This window comes from Callithrix jacchus, chromosome 17 (genome assembly GCF_049354715.1).
Source record: "Callithrix jacchus isolate 240 chromosome 17, calJac240_pri, whole genome shotgun sequence".
Lineage (NCBI taxonomy): Eukaryota > Metazoa > Chordata > Mammalia > Primates > Cebidae > Callithrix > Callithrix jacchus.
In genome coordinates this window covers 50,189,222-50,206,887 of record NC_133518.1, presented here as the reverse complement: position 1 = coordinate 50,206,887, position 17,666 = coordinate 50,189,222, and the positions used below count along the sequence as shown (strand labels likewise).

The window sequence follows — 17,666 nt, the reverse complement described above, 5'->3', positions numbered from 1 at the left end:
CATACTCAGATACCTTATGGTAGACATGCAGAATGACAAAGAAAAGAAGAAAACAAATATTAAATAGAACTAGAGAAAAAAACAGGATACCTAAGAAGGGATGCAATTAGACTGATAAAGTCCCAGCACCAGAAGACAGAGGCATGGTACCTTCAAAGTGTTGAGAAGAAGGATTTAAAATCCTGTTTGTAGCTAAACTATAATTCAAGAGCAAGGGTAAAATAGAGGCATTTTCAGACAAAGACTTAGAGATTTCTTACTCATAGACCTAATGAAAGTAACATTAAAGGATATCCTTCAGGAAAGAGAAAAATCAACATCATGGGTGAAATGCAAGAAGCAATCAATGGTGAAGAAAGAAAGCAGTAAACTTGTGAGTACATATAAATAAGCACTGACTTATTTATAAATAACAGTATAGTAACAATTTATAATAATGACCACGGTAGAGAGGTTAAAGACAGGTGGAACTAAAATACGGGTCAATAATAAGTGGAAGATGAGAGAGGACAATGGACAAAAAAACATCTAGGATCCTTATTTTACTCTCTTGGAGAACAGGGACATTTATGAACTTCAGTAGTTCTTAAATCATACGTCAATGATTTTTTTTTTTTAACATTATACTAATAGCTTGAAATTGGCTATTGTGGGAGTATTTACACCAGACAAATCAGCAGATACTACAAATTAGGTCCTCCCCTTCTTTTTTTCATAGATGGTTTTTAAACTTTCACTGGGACACCACTGCTTATAAGGTAGGGAATTTCTCAAACATAGGAAGTGGGTTTAGATACTGGGTGACTCCACCTCCCAAAGAGCAAATGTCAATCAACAAATGGATAATGTCTCAGATCAGTTTTGTTAATATAAGGGTATTATATATTAAATATATGTTAAATAATGTTAACTATAAGGGTTATAGTGGATATCCTATGTTCATAGATTGGCAGACTCAACAGAGTAAACATGAACAAATGAGATCATTGTGCAAGTGCACTGTCACCAAAGGACAGAAGAATGTACAAATGTCACAAAGTGCTATGATTAAACATGGACAAAATCCACAGACTTCATCATGATTAATGCTTTGACCCTGCCATGCCCCATTGCAGAAATTGCTCACAGTGTCCCCAGGCAGGTAGGGCTGGGGTCATTCCTGGCATGAAGCACAGGGAGTCACAGCAGGAGGTAAGCCTTGCACTGCACACTTTCCTGAACAAGCCAGAGTTCAGCTGCTCCATAGCTCTACATACCTCAGTATATTTTAAGCTTCATATGTCCTCTTCCCATAGTGGTATCCACTGCCCTAGGAGTGTCCCCACTAACTTTGTGAGGTGTTCACCCATTCCTTACCCCCTTGAGGCAGGGGTTGGAGGCCACTCACCAGTGCTGGCCAAGGTGTACTGGTAGGGCTCGGAGAGGAAGTGTGGGAGAGTAAGGATGAAGGCACCTGCAGCCAGGAAGAGACCTCCGATGCCAATCAGACGTGGACGGTGCACCCAGCTGCCAAAGTAGCTGACAAAGATGATGAGGATGGCATTGCTGATCTGCAAAGAGAGCAGAAGGGCTGAGTGAGACCAGAGGCCCTCTCCTCACCCACTCACAGAGAAGACCTGACCATACCTCATCCAGGAAAACTGGAGAGGGAGGAGGGTGCCCAGTGTCAGCTGGGGCCCAGACAGTTACAGTGTCACCGTCTCCCAGAGAGCTTTGCAAAGGGCAAGCATAAGCAATGTTGGTTTTCCTTCTGTTATCAGAAACATTTCTAGGTTTCCATCTTCTAGACCAGAACAAAGGAAGTATCTGGAGACCATGAAAAGCTCAAAACCTAAACTTCAACCATCTTATGGGAAAAAGCCAAAGAAATATCCAATCCTGGCTGGCTTCTAGGAATACAACATGTTCCCTAATAATTAAACTTGAGAGTTTGTACCTAAAGTTTAGGCAAACTCCCAAGCACTCATTAAATATTGTTGAACAAATGAATGAATGAGTAAACGGTAGGCTTTTTCAAGAGGAGGACACAGTTGCCTGGAGACCCCACCCACATGGCCAGGAGTGAGATGGTTTATGATCTATAGAGAAAGGGGGTATGAAGGTGTGTGAGGAGCAGTCTGGCCAGAGCAGGGCTCTAGCCCCTGCCGGAGGTGGATCTAGGGCATCCTGAAACCCACACCTGGAAAGAAAGCTTTATTCTTATGCTTCCTAGATTTTATTTCCTTCTTGTTTCCTATTGCTTTTCTCAAAATGATTGTAAATGTCAGATCATATCAGCTATGCTGAGTGTGGCTGACTTTAGAAAGCCTCGATGGGGGATGGTGGAGGGCCCCGAAGGGGAGCTCAGGGAGAAGGGACAGAGGACACGCTCTTCGGTGCTCTCTAGGGGCCTGCACTTGTTTCTCTGTGGGAAGCTGGACCGCCACAGGTGTTATGGCTGATACTGGCTTAAGACCTTATTCTCAAACTTTTCTTCAGCCACAGAGTCCCTTTGAGAAACTATTTTTCCCTAATATAAAACAACCCCCTAAATACAGCTGTTCTGACTGAGAAGAGGGCCTCAAAATCTCAATCTCCTCAGCCCTGGAGCAGCCCCTAAAATACTACCATGGACTTGCTGTGAGACTCTTTGGAAGCTGTTACAAAGCCCATTGTGACATGACCCTGTCCTCAATGTCTCAAACCAAAGGGGCGCAGGGACCACTGGTGGCTGGCATGTAGGGCAGGGAGCCTCTAGGGCTCAGCCCTGGCCTTTGATAGTGGATAAGATAAGCTGCTGCTTCAAGCCGAGATGCCCATGTCTTCTCTTGTTAACCACAAAGTTCCTCCTCCTCCTGCTGGCCTTTTATGCCCAGTCTGTCAAAGGCTTCGCCTCACTTGCTGGGCCCCCAGAAGGCTCTCTGAGGCTGGGAGCTGTAGTCTGCAGGGTCATGCTTCCTGCAGGTTCATGCACACTCACCTTCCCCTTGCACCAGGCCGGGCTCTCTTCTCACATCCCCCCCAGGCTCAGGCAGATACACACAGACAGACACATACACAGTTGCACACAAATACTCAGACATACACTGACACAGATATACACACAGAGGATTAAAAGATCAGAGGAATGAACTATCTGATGGTATTTGCTTCAAATCTTGCCCACAGGCATGAGCTGAAGTCAGATTCTTGAAAAGTTCATCTAAGACTGGAAAAGAAAATTTTAATGGGTGGATTATTTTTATTTTTGATTGAACTCTATCCCTGGGAAAATATTAAGCCCTTTCATTGCCTAATCAACCTCCTGTCTTAAGCAGATCCTGCTACAAGTCCCAGCTAGCTACCCCCGGCCCATTGAAAAATCCAGTTGTTCCTGGGCCCACATTTTTGTTCCAAGCATAGAGTCAACATGAATGAAAAGTTAACTATGGGAGAGCATAGATTTGGCTATCACCTGGGCTGAGGTGAAAGAGAAGATCCGCCTCACACAGCAGCTCTGACTTGGATTAGTAGCAGGGCCTAGAATATTGTGTTGAGAAAGATTCTAGGCTGTGCATGAACTCAGCAGGAAGCGGGCATGGGTGATTAGTGATGCCTGCCAGGGCCGTGGAACAGGACCGTGGTAACAAATGTCAAAGATTTGCTTTCCCTGATGTCCATCATGAGTGAGGACAACATGTGCCAGGGGCATTACCAAAGTCATAGGCCAACATCGACGAGGGTCATTCTGTGTGATGCAGCACAGGGACACCAGGGCACTGTCCTGAAGGAGGATGCGACCACACGGTCAGGCAGACCCAGTCACTGGGCATCACCAGGAAGCTCAGGATCCAATACAAGCAGACAGACAGAGATGCAGGCACACACACAGACCGGTACACAGACACACACCTGGCACAGAAAGCAAGGGAGGCACTCACATGAGCCTAGGAGTTCAGAGGAGGAGGTTTCAGGCCAGCAGGGATGACTCAAACTGCAGGACGTGCATGTCTATGTGCATGCATGTCATACATGTGAGGAAAGAGCCTCACATGTATGAGGGCCCACGAAGAGAGGGCCACCAGTGAAGATTCCAGCAACATGTGTGGAGGCTGAGACTGTCTGGAGCCGTGCTTGTGAGCAAGAGATTGGAGCTGTGGTAGAGAAGACAGGAGTTCACAGAGGAGGCCTTAGCCGCAGCCCTCAGATAGCCCTGGGCTCAGACCCTGGCTGCGCTGTGCACATGACACAGGGCTGACCTGGCTGGAGTACTCAGGCTTTCTGATGCAGGTTTCCTTGTCTGAGAAATGTGACTGTGAAGAAAGCCTCCCTCCTAGGACTGTAGAAGGAACTGGCATGGAAAAGTGCTCCTGGGGTCACTGCTACGTGGACCATCAGGGAACAGGGAGGGGTGAAAGGGAAAGCCATGTTCCAACAGGAGAAGGCTGGGGGGAGGAGATATCTGCCTTTTTTATAGTTCTGTCTCCTTCCTTTCTCTCTCTCTCTTTCTTTGTTTCTTTCTTTCTTTTCAGATGGAGTTTCTCTCTGTCACCCAGGCTGGAGTGCAGTGGTGCGATCTCGGCTCACCACAACCTCCACCTCCTGGGTTCAAGTGATTCTCCTGCCTCAGCCTCCTGAGTAGCTGGGACTATAGGCATGTACCACCATGCCTGGCTAATTTTTGTATTTTGTAGTAGAAACAGAGTTTCACCATATTGGACAGGCTGGTCTCGAACTCCTGATCCTGTGATTCACTCGCCTTGGCCTCCCGAAGTGCTGGAATTACAAGCGTGAGTCACTGCACCTGGCCTTACAGTTCTGTCTTGGCCAGAAGCTGCCATGGGGCAGGGGCCCAGGCTCTAAGTGACTGCACTGACCTGAATTTCACTAAGTCAAGGGAAAACTTCATGATGCTCCAGAGGAGCAAGCTGGCTCCAGGAAAGGGATCATTGCCTGCCCCCATCCAGGAAGAGTGGCCCTGGGGAGAAGATGGAAGCCAGCCCAGGAGCCTCATCTCCACACTGTGGTGACAGGATGGGGGGTTCTGCTGCCTCCTCTCACTCTCTCGCCCCAGCTTCCAGTGGCTCCTGGCAGGCCCTGCCCTCTGACCTCCCACCTCCTCTGGATTCTTAGTCCACTCTGTCTTCCTCTAAATGTGATGTGCAGTCACTGAGGGATGGTGGGAAATGCTAGGAGGCCATAGAGCTCTGATCTTATCTAGGAGTAAAGGCCATTAAGAGCTCTGGCTCTTGTGGCCCTCATAAGACAGGAGATGCCTGGACCCAGGCCTGCTTACCGACCTGCATGCCTGCGGCTTATCCTCCCTGGACTAGGCATGGGGCATAGGACCCACAGGCTGGCAGATTGCACAGAACTCAATTAGAAGCACAGAGTTTGAGGGCAGACAGCCCTGCACACCTGGAGCAAGCCACTTGTACTGCTGAACCTCAGTATCCTTATCTGCAAAGTGGGCATGAACAGTGTACCTGCTGGCAAGGCTGCCATGAAGAGGCTCCCAGGTCAGGCATGGGAGTCTCTCAGCTCAGCGCCTGGCACAAGTCAGGCCTCAGGAAATCTAGCTGCTCTCACCGCAACCACTGGATCTTTGCTGCTTCATTTGCTGTTACCTGGCAGAAAGAGGCATTCACCTGCGTGCACATCTCAACCTCCTATTCCTCTGCTTCTCCTGGATCCTGTGGCCAGGGTGGTGCACAAGTAGGGTCTGATGGACCAGAACCTCCTGCTTACCTCATTCAGGCTGGAAATGAGACCTGATGAAGAACTGGAGAGCCCAAAGTGCTTCTCAATTGTGGTGAGGCTGCTCTTGAAGTAGGCACTGTACAGGAGCTGGCAGAGCTGCAGGAGGCCTTGGCAGAGCACAAACACCTGGGGAAGAGTGATAAGCCTGTGAAGTCTCTGGACAGCAAGCCCTGGCGCCCTCCCAGCCATCTGTTGGACCCAGCAGGCTGGCCTCTGCTTCCTCACTTGTTTTCTAGGAGCATTTACTTCCCAGGGTCTCCAGGATGAAATGTCCTCACTGCAACCTTGTATTGCACCCTGCAGGAAGCACTTCCAAAGTGCCGTTCCTGTTATTACTGCATTCTTATCACTGTTGTGATATGTGGCCCCATGAAACCACAGGGTTTTGAAGATGTTGAAGGTATGACAGGGTTGGGGACTCACCCTCAAGGGAAGGACCTAACTGCTCAGCCAAGCATCTTGGATTATTCCCCAACAGCACCACAGTGCTCCACAGGCTGCACGTCTGCCCTCCTCCTGTGCCCTGCGAGGGCTGAAGGTCACTCCCCACCCAATTCAGAGTGCTCCCTCAGGATGAACAAGCCCGGGTCACGTGGATCAACCTTCTTGACCTGTCTTCCATTCCCAACACCTGTCCTCCAAGGCCCACCAACCTCAAATGCCTCCAGTAAGGCACCATGATGCAATCCCCAAAGCACCTGGTTTGAATGAATATCCCCTCCACGTCCTCATTATCATCTCTTATCAGGAATGCCTGTGACTGACTGTGTTTGCCGCATGCTCAATGGATGGTCAATGGATGGAAGAGGCTGAGGCCATTTGTCTCTGAATCTCATCTGGCCTCATGCCTGGTCCCGGGGTACTGAGTAAATGTGAGTTCCATGGTGGATGGGGACAGATAACACATCAGAGAGGGAGGAGAAGGGTTTCATGATGTTCTTAGTTGGCTCCAGACTGAGCTCTGGGCCCCTCACCAGGTTCTCAGCTGTTGGGCTGGCCCTGAACAGGCTCTAAGCCAGGAGTCCCATCCTGAAGTATCTCTTGGAAGGCATTCCTCTGCGTCAGGTTTTCCTCCAGGGAAGGGTGAGTGCTATGACGTTTCAGTCTTCCAAAGCTCTTTCCCTAAATGAATGGCTGGCATTGCAGGAGAGCAACTGCAGCTCCACCTTCATTTCCATGTCCTTCCAAAGCTGAGCCTTCTTCCATAGGCGCCCTTGCTCCAGGCTGTGGGGTTTCCTTCCTGCCAGGGCAGAACCTTCGTGAGGCCAGCTTGGGGTGTCTCACTGCCTATCCGTGTGTCACAGCCTCCAGGTGTGCAGAGGTCTTTACACCCACAAAACCAGACACCTCTCCAGACTGCCACCTGAGCCTGTGTGGCCACCCCACTCCTCCTAGGTGGCAGGAGGAAGCCTGCCTGTCTGGGGGTGTGGCAGCACTCCACTGCTGCCATACTAGAGAGGCTCCACTGGGCTTTCTTTCATATTCTGAAATTTTTCTTTATATGTTGTAATAAAAGTATTTTTGAAAATGATCTCATCCGCTCCTTTTTCACAAATGGGGAAACCGAGGTCCAGAGAGGGGTAACCCACGTGCTCAACCCATGCCCTGCATATAGTAAGCATTTTGGGCCTTAGGTGTGAGTCACCTGAGATGCTTGGAGTGGACAAGGTCTGGACCTGCCTCTCACTCAACACAGCAAGCTTAGCCAGAAAGGGTCAAGTCTTTGTCTAGACACAGAGTTTGAGGGGCATTAGTCTTTAGGGAATAGTCAGAGGAGGAGGATCTGGCGAGTCATCTGAGGTCAAATTGCCTCTTTCCTAGGTCTGGCCTGGACCAGGGAACAATCTGGGCTTGTGTGTGTTTTCCCCCTTCTGTTCCCTGGGTTTTTCCAACTGTGAGGTAACTGGGCTAAGTCAATGGTTCATAACTTAGGCTTGATTCAAAATCACATGGATGGGGAGGTGGGAGTACCTTTGAAATATACAGGCTAGACCCAAGCTCAGACCTACTGAATCAAAATCAGCAGGAATGAAGCCTCAAATGTGTTATTTGGAAAACTTCTACCAGCAGAGTCTAGGGGGCAACATGTATTCCAGTCACTGGACTAGAGGACTCATTCTGGCGCTGACCATCCGTGTAAAGGGTAAGATGTGAAAGATTAGAAAAAGAAAAGCAAAACGATCATAGAAATTCCACTGAAGGAAAGACAAAAGCCATGGTATAGGTTATAGGAAAGCAGCATATGACTGTGACAGTGAAAGGGATGGGATTTGTCAATGTCCTGTCACTTTCCATGGACACAGGGCACCAAAGCACACTCGAACCCAGATTGTTCCCTGGTCCAGACCAGACCTAGGAAAAAGACAATTTGACTTCAGATGCCTTGCCAGATCCTCCTCCTTTAACCACTCCCTAAAGACTAATGTCCCCCAAAGCCTGCCTGTAGACCCCTTCTCTGGACATGATCCATTCTGCTCCTGCTCATAGGCAATCCCCTTTGCCATAGGATGATGGCCTCCAATCTCAATTCTTCCCCTAGAACTTTCCCCAGAGCTATGCAAGCAGGTCTACCTCACTGTCTGCTGGATGTATCCACCTGGGCACTCCCAGACCCTTCAAACTAATCGCTTCCGAAATAGGACACATCATCTTCCCCCATAAACTGCTCCCGTTTTTCCTTCATTCTCTATCACCTTCACTCCATTTCCCAAACCAGAAACCAAGACTCCTTCTTGATGTCCCTCCTCCTCACCCTCTGAGGGTTGCCCCATTCCTGAGCCCTGTTCTCTCTTCTTGGCATCTCCCACATTGGAGCCCTGCCTCCCCTCCAGGTATAAGCCTTGGCTCAGACCCTCACCATCCCTCCTCAGATCACCGCAACGTCCTCTCACAGGTCCCCCACCTGCCCCTCTCAAATATCCTACCACACCATCCCAGAGGAGCTGTCTCAAGCACAAACATGAGCAGGCTACACCTGAATTGGCCTCTCTCACAGGTGCCCCACTTTCTATAAGGTAAAAACCAACACCCTAGGTTTGATAGCCAACGTGCTAGACTTGTCCTACCTCCATATTTTCTGCTGAGGCTGATCATATTTTGCAAAGATGGCCACACCAATCTCTCCAAACCACATACACCTCTTACAGTGGCACTCCATCAAGGAATGGGGGTCTGTGATCTCTCCCCCGAATATGGGCCAATTTTAGCTCTTTGCTTCCAATGAAGAGAAGTGATGCTATGTGACTTCCAAGGCTGGGTCCTAAAAGTGGACAGAATCTGGCTGGCTCTTTCTTTCTTGGGACCTTATACCCTGACATTACGTTGTAAGGAAGCCCAGTCTTCCTTCCTCATGGCAAGGCCACATGTTAATGTTCTGCTGATAACTTCAGCTCAGATTTTGGTCCTCAGCCAGTGTCAACCGCCAGACATGTTACTGAGCGAGCCTTCAGATGACTCCAGTCCCAGCTCTCGATGCCAAGCAGAACAGAAATGGGCTATCCCCAATGAGTACTGTACAGATTACAGATTTGTCAGCCACCTAAATGTGGCCATTGTTTTAAGCACCAAGTTTCAGGTTGCTTTGGTATGTAGCATTAGACACCTGCAGCACCTGCTGCCACCTTACCCTTCAAACACATCGAGGTCATACTCTCTGAGTTCCCCAGAGGCACTGTGTCGGTGCCTTTGCTCACAATCTTCCCCTTCTTTGTCTGGGTAACTTCCCCTGCCCTTCAGGAGCAGTGTGGGACCCAGCTGTGTGTCTAGTTCAAGGTTGCTTCTGAAAGTCCCAGCACCCTGTGCTGATTCCTGCACAGAGCCATCTGAAGGCTTGGCACATGGCTGGTGGCAAGAGTAGCATCTAGCAGAGGAGTGAGGGCTGTCATAATAGCTTCAGGAGACACAATGAGGGCTGTTTGGGGTAGTGTGGTGTGGAGAGGCACCAAGTTAGAGGCTCTTGCAAAGGCTGAGTTGATACAGCTATCACTGATTCAACGTGAAAGAAGAGAAGGGGCTGTGTTTCCAGCCAGAGGGCCAGGAAGAGGGCAAAGCCATGCATGCACGGAAGCAGGAGGCCCAGCAGGAGGGGTGTATGAGGAGAGCAAGGACAGTGAGTTCACTTTCGGAGCACTTGAGTGTCTGAGCATGCAGCTCAGAAAAGACCAGTCTCCCTCTATTCAAATTACTAATGAATTAACAGGAGTGCTTAATCACCACCAACTTCCCCAGCTGTCTCATGAGAGGTAGATGGGGATGGTGGGAGAGAAAATTGGTCTCAGATCTTTTCCTGAAAGACATGCCTCTAAGTACAGAAATTCCCCCACTTTCTCCCCCTAGATTCTGAGTGAAAGACTCTAGCCAGAGCTGGCTCTTTTCCACATCCCCCACCCCCTCACAGAGCCAACCTTACCACCCGCAAGCCCTGTCAGGTCTGGGTGCCTCACAAGGGCCCTGGCAGAGGTGTTTATATATATCTGGGGCCCTCGGTTCCAGTGGATATGCAAAGGGGTCAGATTGATGGCTTCAAGGTAGAAAAGGGCAGGGAGAAAAGGTAGGGAAAAGGGAAGGAAGTCTATGGATGGTTCTCGCAGGGCCACTCAGGGTCACAGCCATCTGGCCCCACATACTGAGCTTACGTGATGGGACCATGACTTCAGCTGCGCGAACTTACCAAGTACCTGCTATATGACCAGCATGAGACAGAACAAGGAACACTCGACACCCTGAAGATAAAACACAAGCCCGTCCTCGAGGAGGACACGGATTGAAGAGTATATGGAGTAGGAGTATATTGGTTGGAGTAGGAAAAGCTTTGCTAGTTGGATTGCAACCCACCCTTCCCCATCATTTAGGCAATATAATGTTATAGGTTTTGATTCTTTGAGTTCTGGAGTCAAAGAGGTCTAGGTTCACATCTTGACTCTAAGCTATGATGTAAGCTTTGGCTATTAATTGGGTCTCCTTGATCAGCAGGTTTTCCCATTAGCAAAAGGAAACTGATAACACCTGAGTTGTGAAGTTTGCACCACAGAATGTTGCAGGTCCCTGCCACCTGCCCGGCCCACACCCTGCCTGGTGAGTGTTCCACATCCTGGAGGGATATTCAGTAACTTGAGGCTTCCTCCACTCCCTCCTATTGCCCTCGGAGTAATTTAACTAATTTAACTTCCCGGTTGCTTTCAGTTCTCCTGTGGTCTGAGAACCCTAGAATAGAACTTCCTACAGTGTGTTCAGCAGAACATCACTTGCTTAAGATGCTCTGAGCCAAAAGGATTCCCTGGAGAAAACAAATTGGAAAACATTATGTACTACAATCTTCCCTCATGAATATGTGCAATCCCATTAGCATATTAAAGGTTCGAGTTCCGTAGTAAAGATCTAGTTAACGTTGTTTAAGCCAACTTTCCCCAAGCTTCTTTCACTATGCAGCTCCCCATCCACACACACATCGCCACCGCTTTAGAACAGAGGCTAGCACTCTGCAGAATATACTTTATAGAAAGATAACATGCCTTTAGAAAACACCTTTGGTAGAATTTGAGTCTTGCAATTTCTTCACAAAAGGAAAGGAAAATAAAGATGGATTACGTGAGCTGCATCATCTTCTTTAAAATGGTATGCCATCATTTCTATCTCCTCGCTTGAATTTTTTTTTCTTTTTCTCAGCATGTATTGTTCCCCAAATTACATCATGCATTTGATTTCTCATTTATTGACATCTCCTCCCACCAGAATATAGACTTCATGGTGGAAATACAATGTGTGTTTTTTATAACAAATCCAAACAATGCCCAGTTCATGATCGGAGCTCAATCGTTGTCAAATGAACAATAGGTCTTTAAAGTACTCCAACTGATAAGCTCAAGCTCCGGAATAAACATCCACCACAGTAGCCACTCTGGGAGGCTGCAGATTTGGTCCAGTAGTCTGTCTTCAGTCATTTATACATTGCCCCTTTGGTGTTGCTTTTGATCCATCTATATATCATACAACTTACAAGGTACAAAACAGCATTTGTCAGTTCAGCTGCCCTACTTACTCACTTGGCTAAACCCAAACTAAAATAGATTTGCAGTTGGGGGCCATGGCACACGCCTGTAATCACAGCACTTTGGGAGGCTGAGGTGGGTGGATCACCTGAGGTCGGGAGTTCGAGACCAGCCTGATCAACATGGAGAAACACCATCTCTACGAAAAATGCAAAACTAGCCAGGTGTGGTGGCAGGTGCCCGTAATCCCAGCTACTCAGAAGGCTGAGGCAGGAGAATCACTTGAACCTGGGAGGTAGAGGTTACAGTGAACCGAGATCGCACCATTGTACTCCAGCCTGGGCAACAAGAGCAAAACCCCGTCTCAAAACAAAGAACAACAACAAAAACAAAATGACTTTCTACTGTGGTGGAAATATTCTACGTTTTAATTTTGTGGTGGTATTTATACAGGTTTATTATACATTTGTCAAAACTCAACAAACACAAAGTTTGTGGATTTTATTATATGTAAACTATATACCTCAATAAAGTTGGCTAAAGAAGAAATTCATCTGAAAAAAGATTTGCAACTATGAGATATTCAGAATCATGTTCTGGGGCATTGAAGGGAATTCCACAAACAGTTTTTTGTTTTTAATCATGAGCACTGGCAACGTCATTAGAATACCTTTGTTTATTCAAGAGGCCTACTTCGAAAGGTTCAAAACCTAGGTAAATATCTAGGTTTGCATGTGTGTGTGCTAATCTAAACATCTAGGTTGACAAGGGCCGTGCATGTGTGTTAAAGTAAACACATCACTGCGACACATCTTACAGAAGGAAGCTGGCACAGAAACCCCCAGGAGGGCGAGCACATTCTTGCAGGGCGTGGGAGGCAGGAGACGCTCAGACTTCTAAATGTCAAGGCCATGCTCATGATGGCCCCATTCATTCTCCAATCCCAACAAACATAAAGAGGAAGGAAGCGGGGGGACTAGAGAGGCCACAAAGATCTTTAATAAAGAGAGAACTTTTTACCGCCCATGCCAAAGAGCTAAGAAAGGCTGAAAAGCTGCTGAGATGCCAAGTAAAGTTGGGAGTGTAGGGGACCTGGCCCAAGTCACACTTCGGTAACAGAAGTGAGATGACCATGGCGGATAAGCCGCAGGACAAAGAGGGAGTCCCGCAGCTCAGGATGAAGGAGAAAGCGTCAAAGAACAGTCTAGACATGGCTTTTTTTGATCTACACGTTCATGCCTCTCTTTTCCAAGCAAACATCAGAACTATGATGTAACCAACGTTAGGTCACAGAGGCATCTAACCGTGGTTATAGGGACACCAGGCAGAAGGTCTGAAATGCGATCCCCATAAAGTTATTACCTGTTTAATGACTGACTCTGCTGTCCACCCACTCTGATTTTTTCCACACAAACACAAGGGAAAGAAAATTAGAACATGCAATGGATGTCAGCTGAGCACGGTGGCTCCTGCCTGTAATCCCAGCACTTTGGGAGGCCTAGGCGGGTGGATCACAAGGTCAGGAGATCGAGATCATCTAGGACAACATGGTGAAACCCTGTCTTCCTAAAAATACAAAAATTAGCTGGGCATGGTGGTGGGTGCCTGTAGTCCCAGCTACTTGGAGGCTGGGGCAAGAGAATCGCGTGAACCAGGGAGTTGGGGTTGCAGTGAGCTGAGATCACACCACTGTTCTCCAGGCTGGCTATAGAGTGAGACTCAGTTGAAAAGAAAGAAAGGAAGGAAGGAAGAAAGGAAGGAAGGGAAGAAAAGAGAGAGAAAGAAAGGGAAAGAAAGAAAGAGAAAAAAGGAAAGGAAGAAAATTCAACTGATGTCTTACGTCCATGTAAACCAAAAGACTGGTTCAGCCTCCACAGGAAGTGGGGATCGGACAGGCCTCATTATACCTCTCCGCACTGACTTTAACACAGACCTTAAGTCTGATTACAAACCTGTAGAATCTATTCTCTCTGAAGCCGGCCGGCTACTTGGAGGCTTCATCTGCGTGATAAAACTCTAGTCTCCACAATGGCTTATCGCACCCCAGACATTTCCTTTCCATTGTTCCCAGGTCTTTAGATAAACTCAACCAATGTCTATCAGAAAATTTTACCTGTAAACTGGAAGTCCTCCCCCGCACCCCAATTCGAGTCGTCCCACTTTTCTGGACTAAACCAATCTATTTCTTACATGTATTTGGTTGAAGCCTCATGTATAAAATGTATAAAACCAAGCAGCACCCACCCACCCTGGGCACATGTTCTCAGGCCCTCCTGAGGGATGTGTTACAGGCCATGGTCACTCATATTGGTAAAATATTTGAAGAGATACATTTGGAGCCAGAGTTTGACTCTTTTTGTGGACAACCGGATGTTGGGAGGAAGAGTTTGGGGTGCTGAGGGCCGTGCTGCCGTTCTCTGAAAGAATTAGAGGGAGGGGACATCCAGGTGCTGCTGGCTTTAGTCCCTCCCAACCTCTGAAAGTCAATTTGGCCTCAGGGGACATTCTGCTTCTCTGCTCTCTAGGCTGAGCTGACCACATCCCAGACAGGTGGGAACACCTGGGACAGGAGAACGGCATCTGGAGACAGGGAACTTAAGGCCAATTTGTGCTAACTTCCTAAATGACAAAACACCAAGGTTGGGGGCAGGGAATCTAATGCCAATTAACATAAACTTCCTAAAGCTAAACCAAAAGGGAAAACCCCATCTCCCCACTCTGAATAACAAAGGATCAAAGGCTACTCTCCTTAACCCTCCGCCTTCCACCACGTACCAGACAGAAAGGAAGAGTGCCTTGGATTGGCCGGAGGGCCCAGCAGAGACCTGCCCTTTATCTGCATAGGGCGCCAACTCGCCTCAGCCTTTAATGAGTTACAGACCAAATCCTTCATCCAGATAAAGGGAAGAACCTCAACTGAGTACTTAAAGCCCAGAAAACTCTGTAACTGGGCCTTCGAGCCGCTTGCTAGGGCCCACCCTCACCCTATGGAGCGGTTTCTTGCTTTAATAAGGCTCATGCCAGTAAACTTTGGGAGGCTGTGGCAGGTGGATCACAAGGTCAGGAGTTCGAGACCAGCCTGACCAATATGGTGAAACCCCCACCTCTACTAAAAATACAAAAATTAGCCAGGCAAGGTGGTAGAGGCCTGTAGTCCCACCTACTTGGGAGGCTGAGGCAGGAGAATTGCTTAATCTCAGGAAGCTGAGGTTGCAGTGAGCTGAAATCGTGCCATTGCACTCCAGCCTGGGCGACAGAGCGAGACTCCTAAAAAAGGAAAAATCCTGCTTTCACTGCTTTATTCCTGGGTTTCATTTCTTTGCAACTTTGTTTGGACATTTTGTTCAGTTCTTTGTTGAAAATGCCAACGACCTAGACAACTCATTGTCAAGACACTCCCGTGGTAACACCCTTCTGAGACTGACACTCTTGGGAAGAAGCAGCAGAACTGCAGACCACACTGACAACCCCACTGATGAGCAATACTGGGCAGCCATTCAGTCCTCCCGTTCCACAGTCAACTGGAAGCCCACCTATGGCATTAAATCGATTTGCATTTCTTTTCACATTTGAATTCGTTTTGAATCAGTGTAACACACACACACACACACACACACACGTTTAAAATATCAAGTAGTGTGGAAGGACTTAGAATGACAAAGGCCAGCTCTACGCTCAGACCAGCCCCCCACCAATACTGCAGGTCGGGAACAATCTTTTCTGCTTTTAGCTTTTGGGTTTTCTGTTGATGGCATCCACATATCTCAAAATAATACGCTTGTTCTGCAGTTTCTTGACTTATCATTTTAGGGTGTGTGCTATTATAGAAGAGGACTTAGCACACTTATACTTGCAATGCCCCCTTCTTCCTAGATCACTACCAGATCACTTTGTGGGAAGCAAACTGGGAGCCAGAGGAGCAGGGCTTCCCTCCTAGGCACAAACCTTCACACCGGCTGATAGTTTTCTTAATTCTAGGAGAGAAGATCGCTTGTGTTTTCTGAGGGGAAAGGGGATGTCCTATCTTAATCCCTCTGGTGACCCACTTCTCCTTCTGCCACATTAGCCAATTTTAAATCTGTTGCTTCTCTGGGGCTGTGCCAACCTCGAGGGCTCCTGTACACACAGCTGACCCCCTGTCTTCATTCTATCACAACCATCAACACTTCCCAACCCCTGCCCATCCCGCTGAAATTATGGAAATCTTTCATCGACTCATACTCTCCCTCCTTCTTCAGTTTTTTGTCATTGGTTTTTCTCCTTTTTATGCATTACTTCCATTAGAGTGAATGTGTCAGAAAGGAGGGGAGACAAACATGTTCAGTCTGCCATCTATTTCTTTTTCTTTTTTTTTTTTTTTTTTTGAGTTGGAGTATCACTCTATTATTGCCTAGGCCGGAGTTCAGTGGTGCGATCTCGGCTCACTGCAACCTCCACCTCCCAGGTTCAAGCAATTCTCCTGTCTCATCCTCCTGAATAGCTGAGACTACAGGCGCCCATCACCATGCCTGGCTAATTTTTGTAAATTTTGTATTTTTAATAGAGATGAGGTCTCACCATATTGGTCAGGTCTCGAACTCCTGACCTCAGTTGATCCTCCCGCCTCAGCCTCCCAAAGTGCTGGGATTACAGGCGTGAGCCACCATGCCCGGCCCAGTCTGCCATCTTGAATCATAAACCAATCTATTTCCTGGTGCCAAACCTAGCAGACAAATCATTCTGTCCCCAGTTTTTCAATGGGAAAAAGAAAGGCTTCAAGACGTATGTATTTGTCAGTGGACTATGTTGTCAAACCAAAAAGTACACCAAATCCTTCCTCTCCTCTCACTACACTCATGAGTCCTGATACCTCATTTATTTGACTGAGTCTTCCAAAATGGTTGGTGTGTCTCCAACAGATGGCAGGTGGCTTTTGAGAGTGGTGCTGGCTCTGGCTGTGTGCCCATCTCCACTTCTCCCTTGCACTGTCTCCATTCACACAACTCATTCTTGGTCCTGGTTGGCAGTCCTCAACTACAAGGTGGGGCTCAGGGTTTAAGAGGCCCCCCCTAATGCAACAGGGGGTAAACTCAGAAGGGTGACTCCTGGCTGCTTCCCAGTGTCATTAGACATGCAGGCATCTGCCCTGGCATAGTGACTCATGCCTGTAATGCCAGCACTTTGAGAGGCTGAAGCAGGCGGATCACCTGAGGCCAGGAGTTCAAGACCAGCCTGGACAACATGGTAAAACCCCATCTCCACAACTAAAAATACAAAAATTAGTCAGGTATGGTGGCAAGGCCCTGTAATTCCAGCTACTCAGGAAGCTGAGGCAGGAAAATCGGTTGAACCTAGGAGGCAGAGGTTTCAGTGAACGGAGATCGCACCACTGGACTCCAGCCTGGGTGCCAGAGAACAAGACTCCATCTCAGGAAAAAAAAAAAAAAGAAAAAAAATAGACATACAGGTAACTGAAAGTGGGAAGGGCTTCTAGGCTGGCTCCTCTGAGGCACACCTGAAAGATCCTCAGAGCTGAAATGAGGAGTAGGATCCTTCTCCCTGCCCCCAACCCCTAAAATGAAGGAAGCAAAGCAAGAGTCCAGTGCATTCTAAAATAAAAGGCTTCCTTCAGCCGTTGGGCTGCTCACCCCTCCTGTCCCTTCTGCAGGGTGTGTCTGTGGATCCAAACCATGGCCCATTTCCCCAAAGGGGAATGACTCTTTCAAGAAGTGATTCAGGAAATCAAATATTTTTCCATGCAGGAAGAATGCCTGTACAAGATAAAGTTCAGAGATTTAATATGGCCAGCCTGGGGTCAAAGTTGGTGGTATTCCTCATAGCAAATGACAAAAGGAATCTTTAGTATTATTCATATTATTATGAACTAGAAAAAGCCTTTGATAAGACATGGTCCTGTGGGTCACTGGAGGTATAAAAATCAGAACAATCTAGAAAGAAACATAGATTTCCATCACAGCTTCC

General features: G+C 47.7%; 1 protein-coding gene across 1 annotated transcript in view; it reads right to left on the bottom strand.

Annotated features, from left to right (window-relative positions):
• The window catches only part of SLCO2A1 (solute carrier organic anion transporter family member 2A1), a 92,549-nt gene that overhangs the window by 44,679 nt on the left and 30,204 nt on the right, over positions 1-17,666 (bottom strand). The window contains exons 2-3 of the mRNA XM_035277736.3: positions 5,707-5,844; positions 1,388-1,550 (exon numbers count right to left, since the gene is read on the bottom strand). Of these exons, the coding sequence (XP_035133627.1) occupies positions 1,388-1,550; positions 5,707-5,844 (301 nt within the window). The remainder of the gene's footprint in view (positions 1-1,387; positions 1,551-5,706; positions 5,845-17,666) is intronic.